The 16,331-nt window shown below is 51.6% G+C and overlaps 1 protein-coding gene across 1 annotated transcript in view; it reads right to left on the bottom strand.

The window, feature by feature from the left end:
- Positions 1-12,042, bottom strand: part of ADAMTS10 (ADAM metallopeptidase with thrombospondin type 1 motif 10) — a 46,141-nt gene extending 34,099 nt beyond the window's left edge. Inside the window, exons 1-3 of the mRNA XM_009954370.2 lie at positions 11,955-12,042; positions 6,288-6,652; positions 1,338-1,497 (exon numbers count right to left, since the gene is read on the bottom strand). Of these exons, the coding sequence (XP_009952672.1) occupies positions 1,338-1,497; positions 6,288-6,652; positions 11,955-12,042 (613 nt within the window). The remainder of the gene's footprint in view (positions 1-1,337; positions 1,498-6,287; positions 6,653-11,954) is intronic.
- Between the last annotated feature and the right edge of the window lie 4,289 nt (positions 12,043-16,331).

Below are 16,331 nucleotides of genomic sequence, written 5' to 3'. Positions count from 1 at the left end.
TGGGAAGGTGGGCAGATCACAGGCAGCCCCAGAGCCTACCAGCTCGGGCCCCTCCTGCTGATCAGAGGGAGCTCATGGGGGTGCTCGGGGTCCAGCTGTGCTGGGCAGGTCAGGACAGGTCCAGCCTGAGGGACGAGGGGACGGGGAGGCTTTGCTGGGGCCAGTTGCGCTGTGGTTGTTCTGAACTGTACTTGGCCTGTGGCTCCCACTGCACGGTCTTTGCTTTCCAAGAAGCAATTAGGAACAGGCTAACTTTTGTCTGGAAGCCAGGGAATGTGGCAAAAAGTCAGCAGAAGGGGAGTCTGCTGGCGCTTCGTCCAACGTGACTTTGGGAGCTGGGACAGGAGGAGCTGGGCCAGGGAAGCACAGGTTGTCTCCAGGGATGCTGGCAGTCTGGGGACACTCAGAGCAGGCTGGCAGTGCCTCAGTGTCTCCAGAGGCTCCATCCTTTCCAGCAGTGACTCGTCACCATTGGGGCACTGGATGAACATCCTGAAGCGACACACAAACCTGCCAGAAGCAACAGCTCTGCTTCTGCATTCACAAACTCCAATCCATAAAATGCGAGCTGGCCCCTCTGCAGGGATGGCATCTCCTCTCATGCCAGAAGCCAGGGGAAGGCCTCTGTAAACTGAGGGAGCAGCATCCTGTGTGCATGCAACATTTTGGGTAGATGGAGAAACTTTGCACGTTCACAGGGGCCAGGGATTTCAGCCAGGTTCTGGGACACAGACTGACTCCTAGCAAGGACGAGAAGGGCACAGACATGTGGGGAGAGGCCAGGACAGACCTGTGCGAGTCTTTTAGGAGTTCAAAGGCCTTTAAGTGTAGAAACAGCGTAGATGTGCAATTGCCATTCTCTATAAACTTCTTCCAGACCCCATTGTGCCTAACCAGATCCCACATCCCACCCTACAAGGCATCTTTCCACCTCGTCTCTAATAGCAGCAGAGGTATCTCCACGTGGACACAATCTTCAGTAACTAAAATCCAAAGTCTCTGCTGAATATGCGTAAGCTACGATTTCTCAATACCTTGTAAATTGGCCAAATCTGGGAGGATTTTTCTTAAGAACAATAAAAGGCAGTTTTTTCTTTTCTATTCCATGCTCTATTTACAAATTTAAAAGCTCTGCTGCAAAGAAGAAAGAGCTTTCCAAAGACCAGGCCACCAGAAATCCTTAACATGGGTAAAAGTGAATACAGAAAACCTTGAATGCAGGAGGTAAATTTGGTTCTTTGCCATATAGGGCAGTGTGGACCTTCAAAGCCTGGTCTACCAAGACTTTCCCAGCCTGTACTGGGATGGATTGAAGATGTGTTGGTGGGTATAGATACCTAGCACGCCACAGGCTGCATCCATGTGCGGGTACTGGAGAGACGATCGCTTGTACACGACGTGAGGGCTGCCCTTGCCCTCACTCCCTGTGCTGACATTGGCTCCCGGGCTCAGCGGTTCAATGAAATATTCCTCCTCATCTGCGACGATCACCCCATGCTGCAGAAGGAAAGAGACAGAAGGCAATAAAAGAGGTAAAGAGAGAACAGGGTGACATACGGGTGGCTTCTTCTAGTGAGCTTTCTGGTGATTAACCACTGAGTTTCTGGGGACTGACAAATACTTTTGAGAATGTGAAGGAATCCTTAATTTACGTGCAAACACTGAAGTATATGACCCTACAGACCAGAGAAAACCAAGCCAGATGGTTGTGGATGCCTTGGCACATCTGTGTTCACTAAAGTCATCTGGAAATCACAGTCTTTCCTTGCAAAATTATGGATAAGTTGTTTCCTATTCCACCCACTCTGTCTAATTGAGAGCTGTCTGTGGGATCCTAAATACCATACCTTCAAACAGCAGCACAACTCAGCAGTGAGATCTACCTCCTATACTTTCCAACCTCACTGAAGAACCTTTGAAAGCAGCTCAGGACCGTTACGACCAGCTGGGAAACTCAGGCACAGAGCTGCAGAGAAGTGTAGATGCTCAGAGGCTTTTGAGAAACACACTGAACCTTTAAAATCTGAAGTCTGATTAGCAGTGAGACATCACTGCCCCTTTTACACCTCTGACTGGTCACCTCAGTCAGATGATTTTGTTTCTGCTCCCTAACTTGTTTTTTGTTGTTTGCCCTTATTTTATTCTTTGAATGAATCTCAGCTGTGAGCCCAGACTTTGCCCTCTACCAGTGGACCCACTCATGTGGTCCCACTGCCCAGGCAGTGATGACTGGGCAGGAACAGACCCCAGCACGATGAGCAGCCAAACTCACCAGGTGCTTGCAAGATCTCTCCTCTGCAGCTGCTCCTATCCTCACAGCAAGCTTTCCCTCTACCTAAAAGGTCTGAGCAACCTAAAAAGTTTCTGGCAGCCCAACACGATACAAGTAGAAGTTCCATCGATGTAACAGCTCCTGGCACTGAATCTCACCTAACTCCAAAAATCACGGGTGTGCTGTCAGCTGAACTGTACCAGCACCAACCACGGCACAGAAACACGCCTGACATTGCTCAAGCAGGACAAGAAGTATCCCAAAAGTCTAAGACCCACGTTACCTGCCTGTCTTCCCACTTGCTGTGTGCCAGCATAGCTCTGGGTGCAGAGACACCCCCATGCTGCCATCTGCTCTGCACTGGTGCTGTCCTTTGGATGTCACAGCGCTGTACCAGCTCCCCTTTATGCAGAGGGACAGGAGTTCTGCTCTGCCACGATGGGGAGTGGGGAAGCAGGTCTCTCAAACATCTTGAGGGCCTTGAAGGCACCATCATTCCTGCTGATTGTTCACGGGGGAACAGCCTCTCTGGGGTGGACACTGCCTCCGTAACAGGTCTCTCCCCCTCTCCCTCCCTGCCATGAAAGCTGAATCGGGGCAGTGTGTGCACGGCGAAGTCCCCATATCCAGAGTGCTGGGGGATTTCCTTCTGCACCAGGCTCTGTTGCTCTTGGCTCAGCTCCACCTTTTCAAACACAAGCGAGGTACTGTGAGGTTAGCCTGGCGAGGGCTCCGGCGGAAAGCCGAGTGTCGGCCTGCGAAGCCAGCTGGCTGCCGGCTTTGTGGGACAGGGAGAAGGAGGTCACCACCGGCTTGGGGCAGAGCAGCAGGAGGGGAGAGCATGTCCTGCCCAAAACCCATGTACCACTAGAAAAGGGCTGTTCTTACTTAAAAACCTGGAGCCTCTGCAGAGCGCGAGAGGCAGGAGGCTCCACCGCCCGCCTGGCATCCTTCAGCAATGAAGCTCAGCCACCACAGGAGGCTGAAAACTGCCCCATCGCTGACCCCAAAGACCAAGCTCTGAGGTCCGGGCGCTGGACGTGACACAAGCCTGTTGAAAGAGGGCGGCGAGAAGCCCTTAGAGAGATCCCTGTGGTTTGTGGGGGAGCTAAACTGGATATCCTGTCTATGATTCACCCAGGTCATCTGCAGAGCAAGGATGGTTTATGCTATTAGCTTATAACCACACTCAAGAAAAGCACAGACACATATTGCAATTCAGCTCTTCCACCTCCTCATACATACACACGAGAGCCCTATGTCAACCTCAGCAGCAGGGCCATCTGCCTTGCTCCAAGCATTTAACGTTCATGCTGACTTCAGGAGGGCTTTTTGGGTGAAAGCACAATTTCAGCACAGAGACACAGGGTTGAAAACCTGGCCTTTAAACTGTCCTTTGATGAGCTCTGATACAAGAGGTAAGAGAACAGCATTTCTCTCCTAAAGTTGTTTTCTCCTCGCTGTGACTTTTTTGATGGCAGGACATGGGCCCTTGGGGTCTTGTGCAGCCAGTGGGGTGAAACACGGCTTTGCTTAAGGCAGGGATTTCAGCTCCTGGCAAGGCTGAGGCAAAGCTGCCCAGGCTGCTCCCTGCAGGCTCCAGCTGCTTCGTGCTTGGCTGTGCTGGCAGCTCCCGGCTCTGCATATTTTGGAAAACAGACCATTTTGCCCTTTGCTTCCGACAACTTCAGCCTGGGTGACGTTGCCCGTGCTCAGCCCGAAGATGCATGGGGTGAGCCACGCTGCCTGCCTGTCCTCAGGCTGGGGTGACGCTGCGGGTGGCCGGGAAGACGAGTTGATGGGAGCGTGCCCAGCTCTTGGCAGTCCAAAGCTGGGGTGCCATAAGGTGCGAGTTACGCCGTGAGTTTTTGAAAGCAAAGCGGTTTACACCTTGCAGACACAGAAATTGCTTAGGGCTGCGGGAGTTTGAGAAGGATGGCTTGGAGCTTGTTACCCATTTTCACAGCTTTGTGTTGGACTCTTCTGTGGTTGCAGTCATCCCTTTCCCTCTTCCTCATGCTCAGCTCACCCTGTAATCAGCACCTCGGCCCTGCTTGCGCCCTTTCAACAACACAACATACGACGGCCTTTGCATCATCAGTGAGTCAGGTCTGCGCAAACGTGGGTCGCTGTGTGCAGTCCCCCCTTAGCACGTGTCTGAACCTTGAGACAGCAACTGGAGACCCTCTTCTGTCCCCACCTGTCCTCTCCAAAGCAGACTGACGCCTGCCTGGAGGGGAGCGTGCTGCAGGTGAGGGACAGCACGAGTGCACCAGCTGTTACTGAACAACCAGAGCTTTGCAACAGGTCTTCTCTGGTGGCAAGTACAGCTCCCACTCTACCAGGTAAGTAGTAGAGCCCTCTTGTCCAAATTCCTGACCCTGTCATTCTCACTAACCCAGAAGACCCCCTCCCTGCTCCTTGCTGATGTCCGTAGCTCTCGAAGGCAGAAGGACATAGTTCAGGAAAGGAGAGGTTGTTGGATGACCCTCCGCCCCTCTTTGTGCCTGGCTGCATTTTCCTCCAGACAGCTCCTGGTATCTCTCCAGAGCTAAACACACCCTGAGGGCTAAACTATCCCAGTGTAAGTGCTGCCAGGCCATTGCTTGCCCTGGACTTGCTGCCCTCTGAAGTGGGAAGGTAGGCTAATGCCAGATCCCTTCTGAGCCAGCAGCATCCAGCTCACAGTTCAGTCCTTTTGTGAACTCCAGTAAATTGTCTAGGACTTCAGCAGAGTTCCCATATCTAAACAAAGGGCTAATGAGGGAACCAAGAGTTTAAGCAGCTCTGATTTTTGGCTGTGAGATAGAAACATTAGACTCTATGATATAATGAATCAGATTCTCATTTCTGTTAATAAACCACAGCACTGTTCTGGCAGTTTATTAACAATAAATCAAACGTGAATTCATCCTGATTTGGAAGCTCTTCCACACTGCCAGAATACTGCTAAGAGGTGGGGCTGTAGCACAAATATGAATCTGGCCTACAGAGTCTTTCTACATGTTACCCCTCCAGAGGAGCCATCATCCTTGGGATTCGCTAACAGGGTATGTTTGCTCCATCCCTCCATCTGGCAGGTCATGAAATGTGCTTTGTGAGCCAGAAATATCAGAAAATCACAGAAAAATAACGATGGAAGTCCTTAGTCTATTCCCAATGCTGGAAAAGCTAATGAATCATACCTGGAGTATTTCTGAAAGGCATTTGTCTGGCCTCTTCTTAAGGATCTCCAACGATGTAGGGGCCACATACTGTCCAAGCAATCTAGTTCAGAGCTCAGCTGTCCTCACCACTAGTGTCTACCATTAAGCTTTCCTGCTGATATTTAAGGCCCTGATGTCTAGTCCTAGCTGTTAGGACACGCAAAATCAATCATTCCCACCCTCTTTGCAGCAGCCTTGCTGTTTTTGAGGAATGCCATCTTGTCCTCTCTTCATGTTCACTCTTCACACTGAAAAACTGATTATTTGGTTTTCCTCCTAGAAGTCATATCTTTAACTCCTAAATTTGGACAGAACTGACTGGGAAGCCCAGGAATGTATCAGCAACTGTAAGGATCTGAATATACTTTTGACATTCCCAGTTGTGCTGTGAAATTCCTGCCCTCTGCACTTCTTCCTTACTAGCACATGCAAAACATTTTTTGCTGTTGCTGTTGGAAGTGGAGGGGCAAGTTCTGAGAGCCAGAATGATGGTCTAGAGCCTGGATTGTCCCATTCCGCTTAAAAATCAATGGAAAAATGCCCATTGACTTTGGTAAAAACTGGACTACAAGTGAAACACTGATCAGGAACCCCTACAGATAGAATGAAGGGATGTGGCTGCCTTCACCCTCAGCTGACTTTGGATGCCAGTGTGCAACATTCTAGCTTGACACCAACCCCATGGACCCACCTGCTGGGACCCAAACGGGGTTGCACTTCTATAGCAAAGATAAAGAAACCGTAATCATCTCTATGAGCAGCTCTAGTTGTTAGTATTGCCCTTGGCTGGGCAAAATACAGAGACTCACCAGTCCATTGCAGTTGCTGATGGCGACCTTTGAGTTCAGGTACTGATCCTGCAAGTGGCCTGCATAGTGGCAGTCTTCGTGGAAATCATGTTGCCAGTCCACGCCATCTCGTTTCCAGTATTCGACAGTGAAGTGCTCAGCCAGCAGGTTGGAGTGCAGTGTCAGGTTGAGGAGGAACTGGGTTCGGTGGGCAGAGACTTTGTAGAAAACCTGCTGCTCAGATGGCTCGTAGGGCAAGGACCCCAGACTGCGCCGAGGACGTTGCTTCATCTGGCTTCTCACATCAAAGGTGAGGAAGTCCCCGTTCCGGTCCACTTGGATGGGGAATGCAATTTCATAGTGATCGAGGCTGGAGAGGAACTCCTCTGAGGAGAGAAAGCAAACACAGGAGGAATGACATTCTGCAAAGAGAGTCAGAGGCAAACACCCAGCGACTCCAGTGCAGAGCTGGCTGCGCCTGGGCACAACCGAGCCGCAGGCAGCACAAGGCGGAGGGACAGGGTCCTGGCACAGAGGCTCTGCTCTGTCCAGGCTGCAGGATCCCTGGGGTATTCCCAAAGGCCTTCAGCCTACAGAGCCCTGGGGTCTCAGTTGGCCTTGTGCCTATGGAGCGCAATCTTCTTCCTCTGCAGGTGACAAACAGACTGGTCCAAGGGGCCATTCAGGACACCCAAGTTCCAGCTCCGGACCTGGACTATCCCCCATCTCTCCACCTCCACTGGGCTCCAGGTTGTGCAGAGTCACACCCTGTGATTTGGAGGGTTATTTTAACCTGGATTCTTTCAGTAACAAAGCTAGCAATAAGGTCTCTTCAAAACGAGCCAGAAAGACTTGGGGCAACAACGTCTCAGGAGAAGACAGTCTTGCTAAGTAACCGTGGGGTTCTTCAGAACATCTACAGCTGCCACAGGGACCTGCTAACTCTGCTGTGGTAACTCGTATCGTAACAGCACATACCAGCCTCCCCGATCACAGCTGCATTAGTGCACTAGGCACTGGGCGTCCTCCTAAAAGGCACAAAGACAATGTCCTTGCAACGCCAATCTTGCAATCAAAATAAGAAAGAGGGTAACCAGAATTGCCCAGCTGTGCTGAAAAGGTAGCAAGAAAAGAAGTCAGACATCCTGATTCCCCAGCCAGGTTTCTATCTATGACACCATCCTGCCTGCCCAGCTCACCAGCTTGGTGCTCCTTATCGTCTCAGCCTGGCTTAGCACCTCCTCTTGGGGCACTTGAATTTTTGAGCCTGTCTCATACCACTTAGGAAATGTGCTCTGACAAGGTCACTGACCAAAACGTCTGCCTGCACTCACACGGTAATGCAACACTTTTGGCTGTCAAAGGAATTGGCACTCTGCAACCTCGACAGAAATTTCTCATTTTCCCAGCAAAATGTCACAGCGACTGCCAGATCGGATCTAACCAGAGATCTAGCTGTCTGTGACAGCCCTCAGTACCAGAGGCTTCAGCAGAAAATGTAAAAAAGTCATGCACTGGGCAGGATAGCTCTCCCCATCACAGTGTGTTCTTCTGAGCCCCTCATGGATGGAGGTTTTCTTATGGAGTAAGAGAGGATTTGCCCTCTTTTCACTCCGGAAGATTCTTACTGTGCTTTCTGCGTCCTATTTGTAGTTGTTTCCTAAGCAAACAGGAGAGGCCAGGCTGCTCCAGGGTGGCTGCATTTCGCCTGGCTCCACAGCACCCATCTTCAAAGCCTTCAGAGCCATCATAAATTTGGACTCCAAATTACACTCTTACCACATAGCAGCACTGGAAAGTTTCCTTTTCCTCTAGTGTGCTTTCCAGTGTGGGAGCCTGACAGAATGGTTTCTTTGGCCACCGGCAATGGGACAGTCCTTCCCACCAGCTGGGTTTAGGGGTTAGCTCCCATCCTTCCAAACCATAAGCACTTCTGGCACCTCTCCCTTGCCTCTACAAGCCAGAAATAATTATTAGTTTTTTAACTTCCTGTGCTCCAGCTTCTCCTGCATCACACCACCTCGTGTGTGATGCGGCCGGGCAAACAAGAGTGACTGTTTGCACTTAAGCAATTACCTCAGGCTTGGAAAAATTTGCTATCGGAAGTGTCTTGTTTTTCTTTTTCCCTCTCTGCAGTCCACGTGGGCTTGCAAAATAGTGAGTTGGAAGAAGGTTTGTGCTCGCGGTGGCTAGAAAGGATCTGGGACCCTGGGCCACAGTCTCTGGTCCTGACCTGAAAGGTATGTCCAGGAGGAAAAGAAGTGTCCAGAGCCTGGGGGTGAGGTTGTGTGTGAGAACCTGCTTTTGCTCTAGTGCTGGTCACCGTGCATCCTCTCAGGGATGTCACTCTGGAAACTGAGGCACAGGAAGAAAGATCTAAGCCCTACATCAATCACACGAATGTTTTAGGAAGTGATGCTTTAGAGTGGGGATGCCACAAATGGAAAAAATAAGGAAGTCAAGACTTTCAACACAAGGAAGAAGCCAGTGTCCTCACGTAGTGTTACAGCGGGCTCCTTCCTCTCCTCTAAAAATGTAAAAGATTAGATTAGGCTCTAAGAGATGAGGATCTCTCTTACTCCCTAACCCTGTGTATTCCACCCAACATCACCCTAATTCCTTCATTTGCTCGTCCCTGCCTTGGTCATGTTCCCCACGTTACAGACCACACTAGGAGGTCCCAACAGCAAGAGCGGCGCTGTTTTCAGGAAAGTCATCATGTGTCCTCTGACCTCTCAGCCACTTCACGCTGTATTAATAGATCTTGGCCTGAAACCTGCAGCACTGCACCCACCGTATCAGAAGGGTTTGCACTGGTGATAAGCAGCTTGGTGTTCCCAGAGGGCTGTCAAACTGCTTCGGAAGAGATGCTATAAAAAGACTTTCTCCAAGAAAACCTGTCTGTGGCTGTGCGGGATACTGGGCACCCTGAAGGACCATAAACCTCCCAGAAGAGGGCAAGGGAGAAAGCTGGGAAGCAGGAGGGATGGGGTGTGGGGAGAGGTACCTCGCTGCCCCATTTTTGGTGGAAAGGGAGCACACATGTGCGGGGGCAGGGATGGCAGAGGAGGGGAAAGGGCACACAGGAGACAGAGGCATAAGCTGAACAAAAAGAAGAGAGGGAAGGTGAAGGTGGAGGAGAGAGGATTTTGTTCCCTCCATTGCCTCTCTCATTACTGAGCTGCCTAAAGGATGAAAAGGAAGCGGATGTTTGCTCTGGTCTTGCTGCCAGAGCAAAGAGTAGCCCCAGCTGCAGCCCAGACATGATTCCTAAGGGATGGCTGTGGAAAACGCCATGGGATCCCATGGCTTCAGGCTGCCTTGGCATTGTGTCAGTCTTACTACGTCCTCCAAGGGTCCATTGGTTTACACGTGAGCAGGGAGCAGTGAGATTAGCCTCACCTAATGTTCTATAAAACAGGGAATGTCTCATCTGTCACTACAGTCAAACTAAAGGACTAACAGAAAATTACCTTTTGATTAAAAACCATTCAGCAATGGTGAGCATGGGCTGAATCCCGGGTCAATTGTTTCAGCTGCTGCTCCCCGCACTGTTAAAAAATGCAGCCTGAGTGTACACGTTACATCTGAATCTCGTTACATCTCTGCTGGTTTGAAGAGGCCTTCAACGCTGGGCTCCTACTTCCCACAAAGATAATAACAGCTTATGACTATGATACCTTAATCTTTTTCCTGCATAAAACAAACACGCCGATCTGGAGTTGCGCACATGGGGGGCACGTGAATCCTGCTCCACTGCTAACTGGAGCAAGTCCCTCAGTCAAAATCAGTGGCTTGTTGAAAATACTGCTCTTTATTCCCCATGCCTCCAACTGCTAAGAGGAGATAACAGCATTTCACCCTCTTGAAAGGGTGTTGTGAGGATTACATACTTACTATCTCAGCAGTGTGGTGACGAGAAGTGTTGAGTAACATCAATAGCCTGACGCCAACCGTTCCAGATGCCGGGAGCCTAAAAAAGCGCTCTGACAGCAAGCGGGCCTGTGGGGCAGCCTGACCCTTGGGACTGGACAGGGACTGGGGAGGGGACAGGCTGCAAGCCCAGCTTGGTGCTCCCATGGCACCACGCTCCCAGCAACATCACGGGCTGAGACTCATCCCCCAGACCTGCTAAGGGGAAGCCAGCATCTAGGGGAGCCCAAACGCATTAACAGTAATTTCAGTGAGCCCTCGGGTTTAGACCAAGGTGTATTAGCAAATGGTGCGGAGACTCGTGAGCGAGGGAGGATTTGAGCCGCTGTGAGTCAGGACGGAGGCGATCTGGCAGCAACGTCCTCGTCAGAGCATCGCTGCGGTGCTGCAGATGGAAGGAGGTGTGAACTGATGGATGCGGGAGGCCCAGAACAGTCACCCCAGGCATTGCCAGAGGCTGTGTTTGTTTCAGATTCCAGAAAATCTGCCTGTAGAACCTTGCACGTTGCACAGCGCCTGCACCATGCAGCTCTGTGTCTGACTGCCTCTCGTTTCACCCAGCGCAAGCTGCAGCACGGCAGCGCCCCACGTTTAGCAACGAGGCGGTGCTCGAGCCCAGGACGGCTCACGGCCTTTGTTCCTCTTTCCAGTTCTGCTTCACAACACAACCCACGGCCATCGTAACTACAGCCCGATGGCATCGCACTGCTCAACAGTCCGGGTACATCTCCGACTTTGGCCCTGCTGCAATTCATCGGGGCTCACGTGGTATTTCAGGATTACGGCTGCATAAGTACACTGCCGAGGTTTTAACACCTTGCACAGATAAATGTCTAACTTCAGAGCTCTTTCTTCTTACCTCTGGGGCCTGATGGGATTGTTCATATTTTCTCTTAAGAAATGGTCACAAAAGCACATCAGTATTAAGCAATTTAACTACCCTGCGTTACCTGCCCAGGCTGTATTTGTACTCTAGGCTGGGTACAAGGCAGCCCACCTCGCTGTCCAGTCCCTTCACTCCTAACCTGGAATAAAATAATGCACAAAGGCACAAATCTACGTACAAGAGACCCACATTCTGCTTTCATTGCAGTCACTTGCATGTGTGGCCCTGTATTTTAACACAAGGCCATTAGAAACACCCAGACATACAAGACAGGTACAAAGTGCTCACGCCTCAGCAGGTTTGAGCATCTACTAACGCTTAGCACTTACAGAAACGTGTATATAAACTAAAACTGCTCCTCCAGCAGCACACGCCTGTCCAGGCCCAGCTGTGCAGAGTATTTGTGTGCTCCAGCAGAGACCTCCATCCCTGCACGCGCAGAGGACTGCTCGCAAGTGCACCGGCTGGCTGCACATGCACAACCCTCCTCGTAACAAAGCCTCTATTCATCCCGGGATGCGCTGCTCCACCAGGATGGAAGGGGAGCTTCCTCTCTCGCTACCACATCTCCTTCGCTTTCTAAGCCTGTACGTGGCTCTCATCTTGGACAGACCCTACTGCTCTGAATTCTGCAAAAAGTCAAGGAGCGTAACATCCGAGAGCCAAACACATCCTTTCCTCAGAGGTCAACGGAAAACACCTGCAAATTCAGCAGGAGGAGCTCTGCTGCAGCACAGTGAGCAGAGTTCGAGGTGTCTCCACCTATTCCTCAAAACAACATTACCCTAATACCACCCCTGGGGCCAGCATTTGGGTTTCTGCCAGCAGAGGCGGGTGGATCCAGCTCCCCTCCCCACGGCGATCCCTACCTTGTGACTGGAACGTGTAACCGGGAAAGTTGCACACAGCTGCAGTGAAGATGACAGTCCATGTGAGAAGCCTCCAAGCTATTGCCATGGTTAGCGATGCTTGTCTCAGTGCAGGGAGAATTGTGCCAGCTGAAAGGGCGCTGTCCCAACATGTCTCTCCCTCAGCCACTGCTTATGTAGAGACAGGAGTCCTCGGTCCCTCCGCAGGCATCCTCGGCCGCTCCGTGCTCTCCCCAAAGCAGTGAGGCCGACCGTGGTTTTGCAGTGTGCTGTGTCTGGGCCAGCGCAGCGGAGTCAGCATGGGCTAGTTCGAACTGCAGGCTCTGGGTGGCATCGCCCCTGCAAAGGAGAGGTTGGGGATGAGCGAACCGGAGATGGGCAGAGAGGAAACAAAGGACGAAGGACAGGAGGGAGAAAACAGTGCGCAGGGTGAACGAGGAAAGCCTGATCTTAGAGAAGGGAAGAGTGAGATGGAAAGAAAGAAAACGGGGAGAAAAGGAGGGGAAGCGAATGCCAACGCAGTTAGCCACACCAGTTCGCAGCACTGGAAAGCCACGTTATCCTGCTACGGGGACACTGCACACCCGGGTGCTCTCCCAGGGGCAAATTCTGCTCCCAGCGCAGCCCCTGCGCTGCTCCGCCAGCGGCACTGAAGGGCTGGTATAGCCCTTCTACCTGAGGAAAGGAGCTCAGAATAAATGGGAACCTTTTGTCCCGCGGCAACACCCACAAGGAAGTGCAGACCAAAGAGTGACCTGGTCTCAGTTACTGATCTCTTAAAGGAGAGCATGAAAGAAAAGCATTAGCAGGGAGGTAGTGAGCAGCAACTTCGAAATCCTTTCTACTCCAGTTTCCCCGGCTTTAAAATACACTTTAATGACTGTCACTGCACTGACAGAAGAGCACTTGCTCTCCGAGTGTATTGGCTAAACCTAAAAAAGCGATTTAAAACAAAGGGCCCATTCTGTGAACTCACCCTTACTCCCAGCTCTATCCACAAATGGATCGTGAGATTCCAATTGTATTTGTTATTTAAAATGATTTGCTAATTGCTTCAGTGAAAGATTTTTGGCTTGCAGATAATTTCCACTCAGTCTGAGGCAATTATACAGAACTCACATAGTGCTGGAGAGTTGCATAAAGCCTGTGGTTTTTGTTTCTATCCAGCGATTAGATGACGTATGCAATGAATATGGCACATACCTAACTACCGCCTGGAGAATCCGGAATATCTGAATGGTGATGCTCGGCTCAAGAGCAGCCCTGCTGCAAAATGCAAATGTTCCTGCAAAGGCGACAGATAAACACACACTGAAGTCTGGCTTCAGTCGGGTGATGCGGCTACAACTTGCACGGCAGGGAAGGAAGGATGGTGCTCTTTGCAAAGGTGTAAATAGCTGTGGCGTGTGTGTGGTCCTCATCCCAGTAAGGAAACACTCGAGATAACGTCATTAACCCTTAGAGAATCGTAGAATCATTAGGTTCTCTGCTCTTCTGTGTTTTAAATAGCAAAGACTAACTACCGGCTGGAGCGCAGGGCAGGAGAGCCCAGCTCCTCCTCGGGTCTGCCATGCTCCCTTTCACCTTGTGTCCTCAGGGGAGCCTGCCCTTTACTTCTACTTCTGTTTTCCCATCTTTAGTATGCAGCTAATGTTATTCGTGCGGTGGAGGTTTGGAATAACACCTATCACAGGCCAGAGACTACAAAGGTGAGGTACAGGAAGAAATCGGAGATGATTCCTGCCTTAATAATTAACCTAAATAAGTTAATGATTTTTCCCTACTAGAGAGAAATGTTGGGAGGATTAATTATGCATCTTTAAAGCACAATTTGGAGTTCCATATTTTAAATGTTCAGATTTCTAACCATTTATTTACAGTTAAAAATGGCCAAAGACCATCAGTGAGGCTTCGGACTGGACTCTGCAATCACATCTGGTGCTACTGGCCAGGTTGGTTTCTATAAACCCTGGACACAACACCCTCGATGGCAACCTCGGAAGACTGCGCACACGATCAGCAACCATGAGAATAAACTGCCTGATGGGAGGAAAAACTGTCTAAATCTCATCTTGGGCTGCTCTGCTCACCCGTGACAGGCAAAGGGAAGCAGGCAGCAGAGGCAAGAGCATTGGGTAGGAATTCTTCTGCCCTCTTCCACCACAACACGAGGATGCTGAGACCAGCACCGTGGGTCCACGAGGACGTGTCCACTTGGTGACAGCATCCTCTGTAGTGTCACCCCCCCCAGCTGTGGTGCAGAAAGGGCAGAGCCAGGGCCACAGAAACACAGAGCCAAGTGCCATGGATGCTGCAAGCTGCTCTGTGCCTGCTCCCCGCAGGGCTGCGGGAAGTGAACTGGAAAAGGGAGAAGGCGAAACGAAAGCCGGGTGTGCTGCAGCCCTCTCCTAACTCAGCATTTTTCAGCATCTATTAAAGCTCAAGATTCCAGCTTTTAAATCCTGTCACAGCTCCAAGGTCTGAGGACAGCAAGCCGCTCAGCTGAAGTATATTTTCTCCTGGGCTTCATACTACTAATTTTTCTTGTTTTCCAGCTGTTGAACCCGCTTCCTCAAGGCTGTCGTTATTTCCTGTCCTTCCTCCTCCTCTCCACAAGCCTGAGCTGCAGCAGTCGTCACTGGTGCCCTCGTCTCTGCCCTTCCCCTTCAGTCCCGGCTCCTCGGTATCCTCCGGGAACTGGGGCTAGGAAGGAGCTACAGGTGCCAAGGGCCCCTCAGCCCCGACCCTGGGGTAAGGAGGCACGTTTGGAGCAGCACAAGTCAGGAATCACAGCTGCAAAATTCCTGTAAGCCAGGCTGGGGGAAGGGCCCGGCTTCAATTCCTCCCCGCACACACCAAGGAAAACATGGCCCCTTCCCAGCGGTGCTTCGCTTCCGAGACCCCGACGAGCCCGTGCCCTGCAAGAGAAGGACCCGTAACAAGGAGAGAGCTGGAGGAGCGCGGGCTCTGCGGCTGCTTCCATACGTACAAAGTTTTCCATCACCTCACTTTTCAGATTTTGCTTTCTGAGCAGCAGGGATCAGCAGGCTCGGAAAAGCCCGAGGAGCCCAGACCCACACGGGGGGCAGCGGGACGCTGGGGTCTCGTGGGCTGGGATGGAGGGGCTGCGGGGAGGCCCGGGGCATGGGGTGACCTCTCCGGTCTCGTGCCTCCCTCGCTTGGGCTGGTTCCGATTTGCTCCTTCCCGAGGAATTCGTTGTCCTTGGCAGGCGCCCCGCAAGCGGCTGACGCTCCCCGCTCCCCGCGCCAAGGTGGCTTTCGCCGCGTGAACCCGTGGGCCGGGCCGCCCGCGCGAGGAGGCGGCGGCGGGGACGAGGGGAGCGGGGGCCAACGCTGCCGGAACCGGTGGTGGCTTTGAGGTCACCTCTTCCCACACCAAAAACACGCGAGAAGGGCAGGGCTGGGGAGGGGGTTTAAAATTCAAGCTGGAATAAAGCAAAAAGAGACGAGAAAAAAGAAAAACAGATGACAACTGTTACTAATTTCAACATCGGGGCTGCAGACAGAATTCCCTGAAAGCCCGGCTTTTTGGCCTGGGAGGCAGCTTTATGGGAAGGTAATAGGAAGCAGATGGGCTCTGCTCGACGCCAAGAGGAAGGTTCAAGGTGCCTCCTAGTGCAGAGAAGAGGAATTTAACTGCTTTTAAAGATGCAGGGCCCGGCAGCTTCCAGGTTTCTCATCCAACTTTTGCAAATTATGAGCTCAGGTGTCCTTTTCCCTTTTTTGAGAGAGAAATAAATACAAACACAGATTCCTGCTTCCAGCTTTCCCCAGTGGGAGGAAATACTTGCAGTGCACCCCTCCAGCCCCTGGCCCTTCCACCGACACCTTCCTGACATGCAGCGCCTGGGAGCAGCGAGAGCAGCTTCACCCCGAACAGCGTTTCTGGGCTGTGCCATTAACAACAGCGTTAATGAATGAATGAAAGCCACCAGCCTTCACGGTGACTACTTGTTTCTTCTGTAAAATGGGGTACCAGCACTTCCTAACCACGCCAGGGTTATCACGATGCCACATCCCACAGCTTGGCCAGCTTTGGCACCAGCTGCCTCCTGACCCTGCCAACAGGCTGAGCAGCACTTCAGACCCCGCAGGAGGGCAGCTACGAGGCTGTCGTGTCCATCCCCTGCAAACACAGCACCGCAGACATTTCTGCTCCTCCACCCACTCCAACTCGAAATTGTCCTACCAGTTCAAAAGTTATCACTGGGGGGGGGAAGAGCTGCAAACCCACAGCTTGCTCCACAGGCCTTATTTTCTTTGGAAAGCAAGCTAAATACGGTGGGGACTGCAGGGTGCTGGGATGTGTGGCTCATGGGCCATGCCAGTGCCACAGAGAGGCACTTGGCAGCAGCA

This window comes from Leptosomus discolor, chromosome 24 (assembly GCF_034619465.1).
Source record: "Leptosomus discolor isolate bLepDis1 chromosome 24, bLepDis1.hap2, whole genome shotgun sequence".
NCBI classification, from domain to species: Eukaryota; Metazoa; Chordata; class Aves; order Leptosomiformes; family Leptosomidae; genus Leptosomus; species Leptosomus discolor.
The sequence above is the reverse complement of the archived record's forward strand: the minus strand, read 5'-3'. Positions and strand labels throughout refer to the sequence as shown.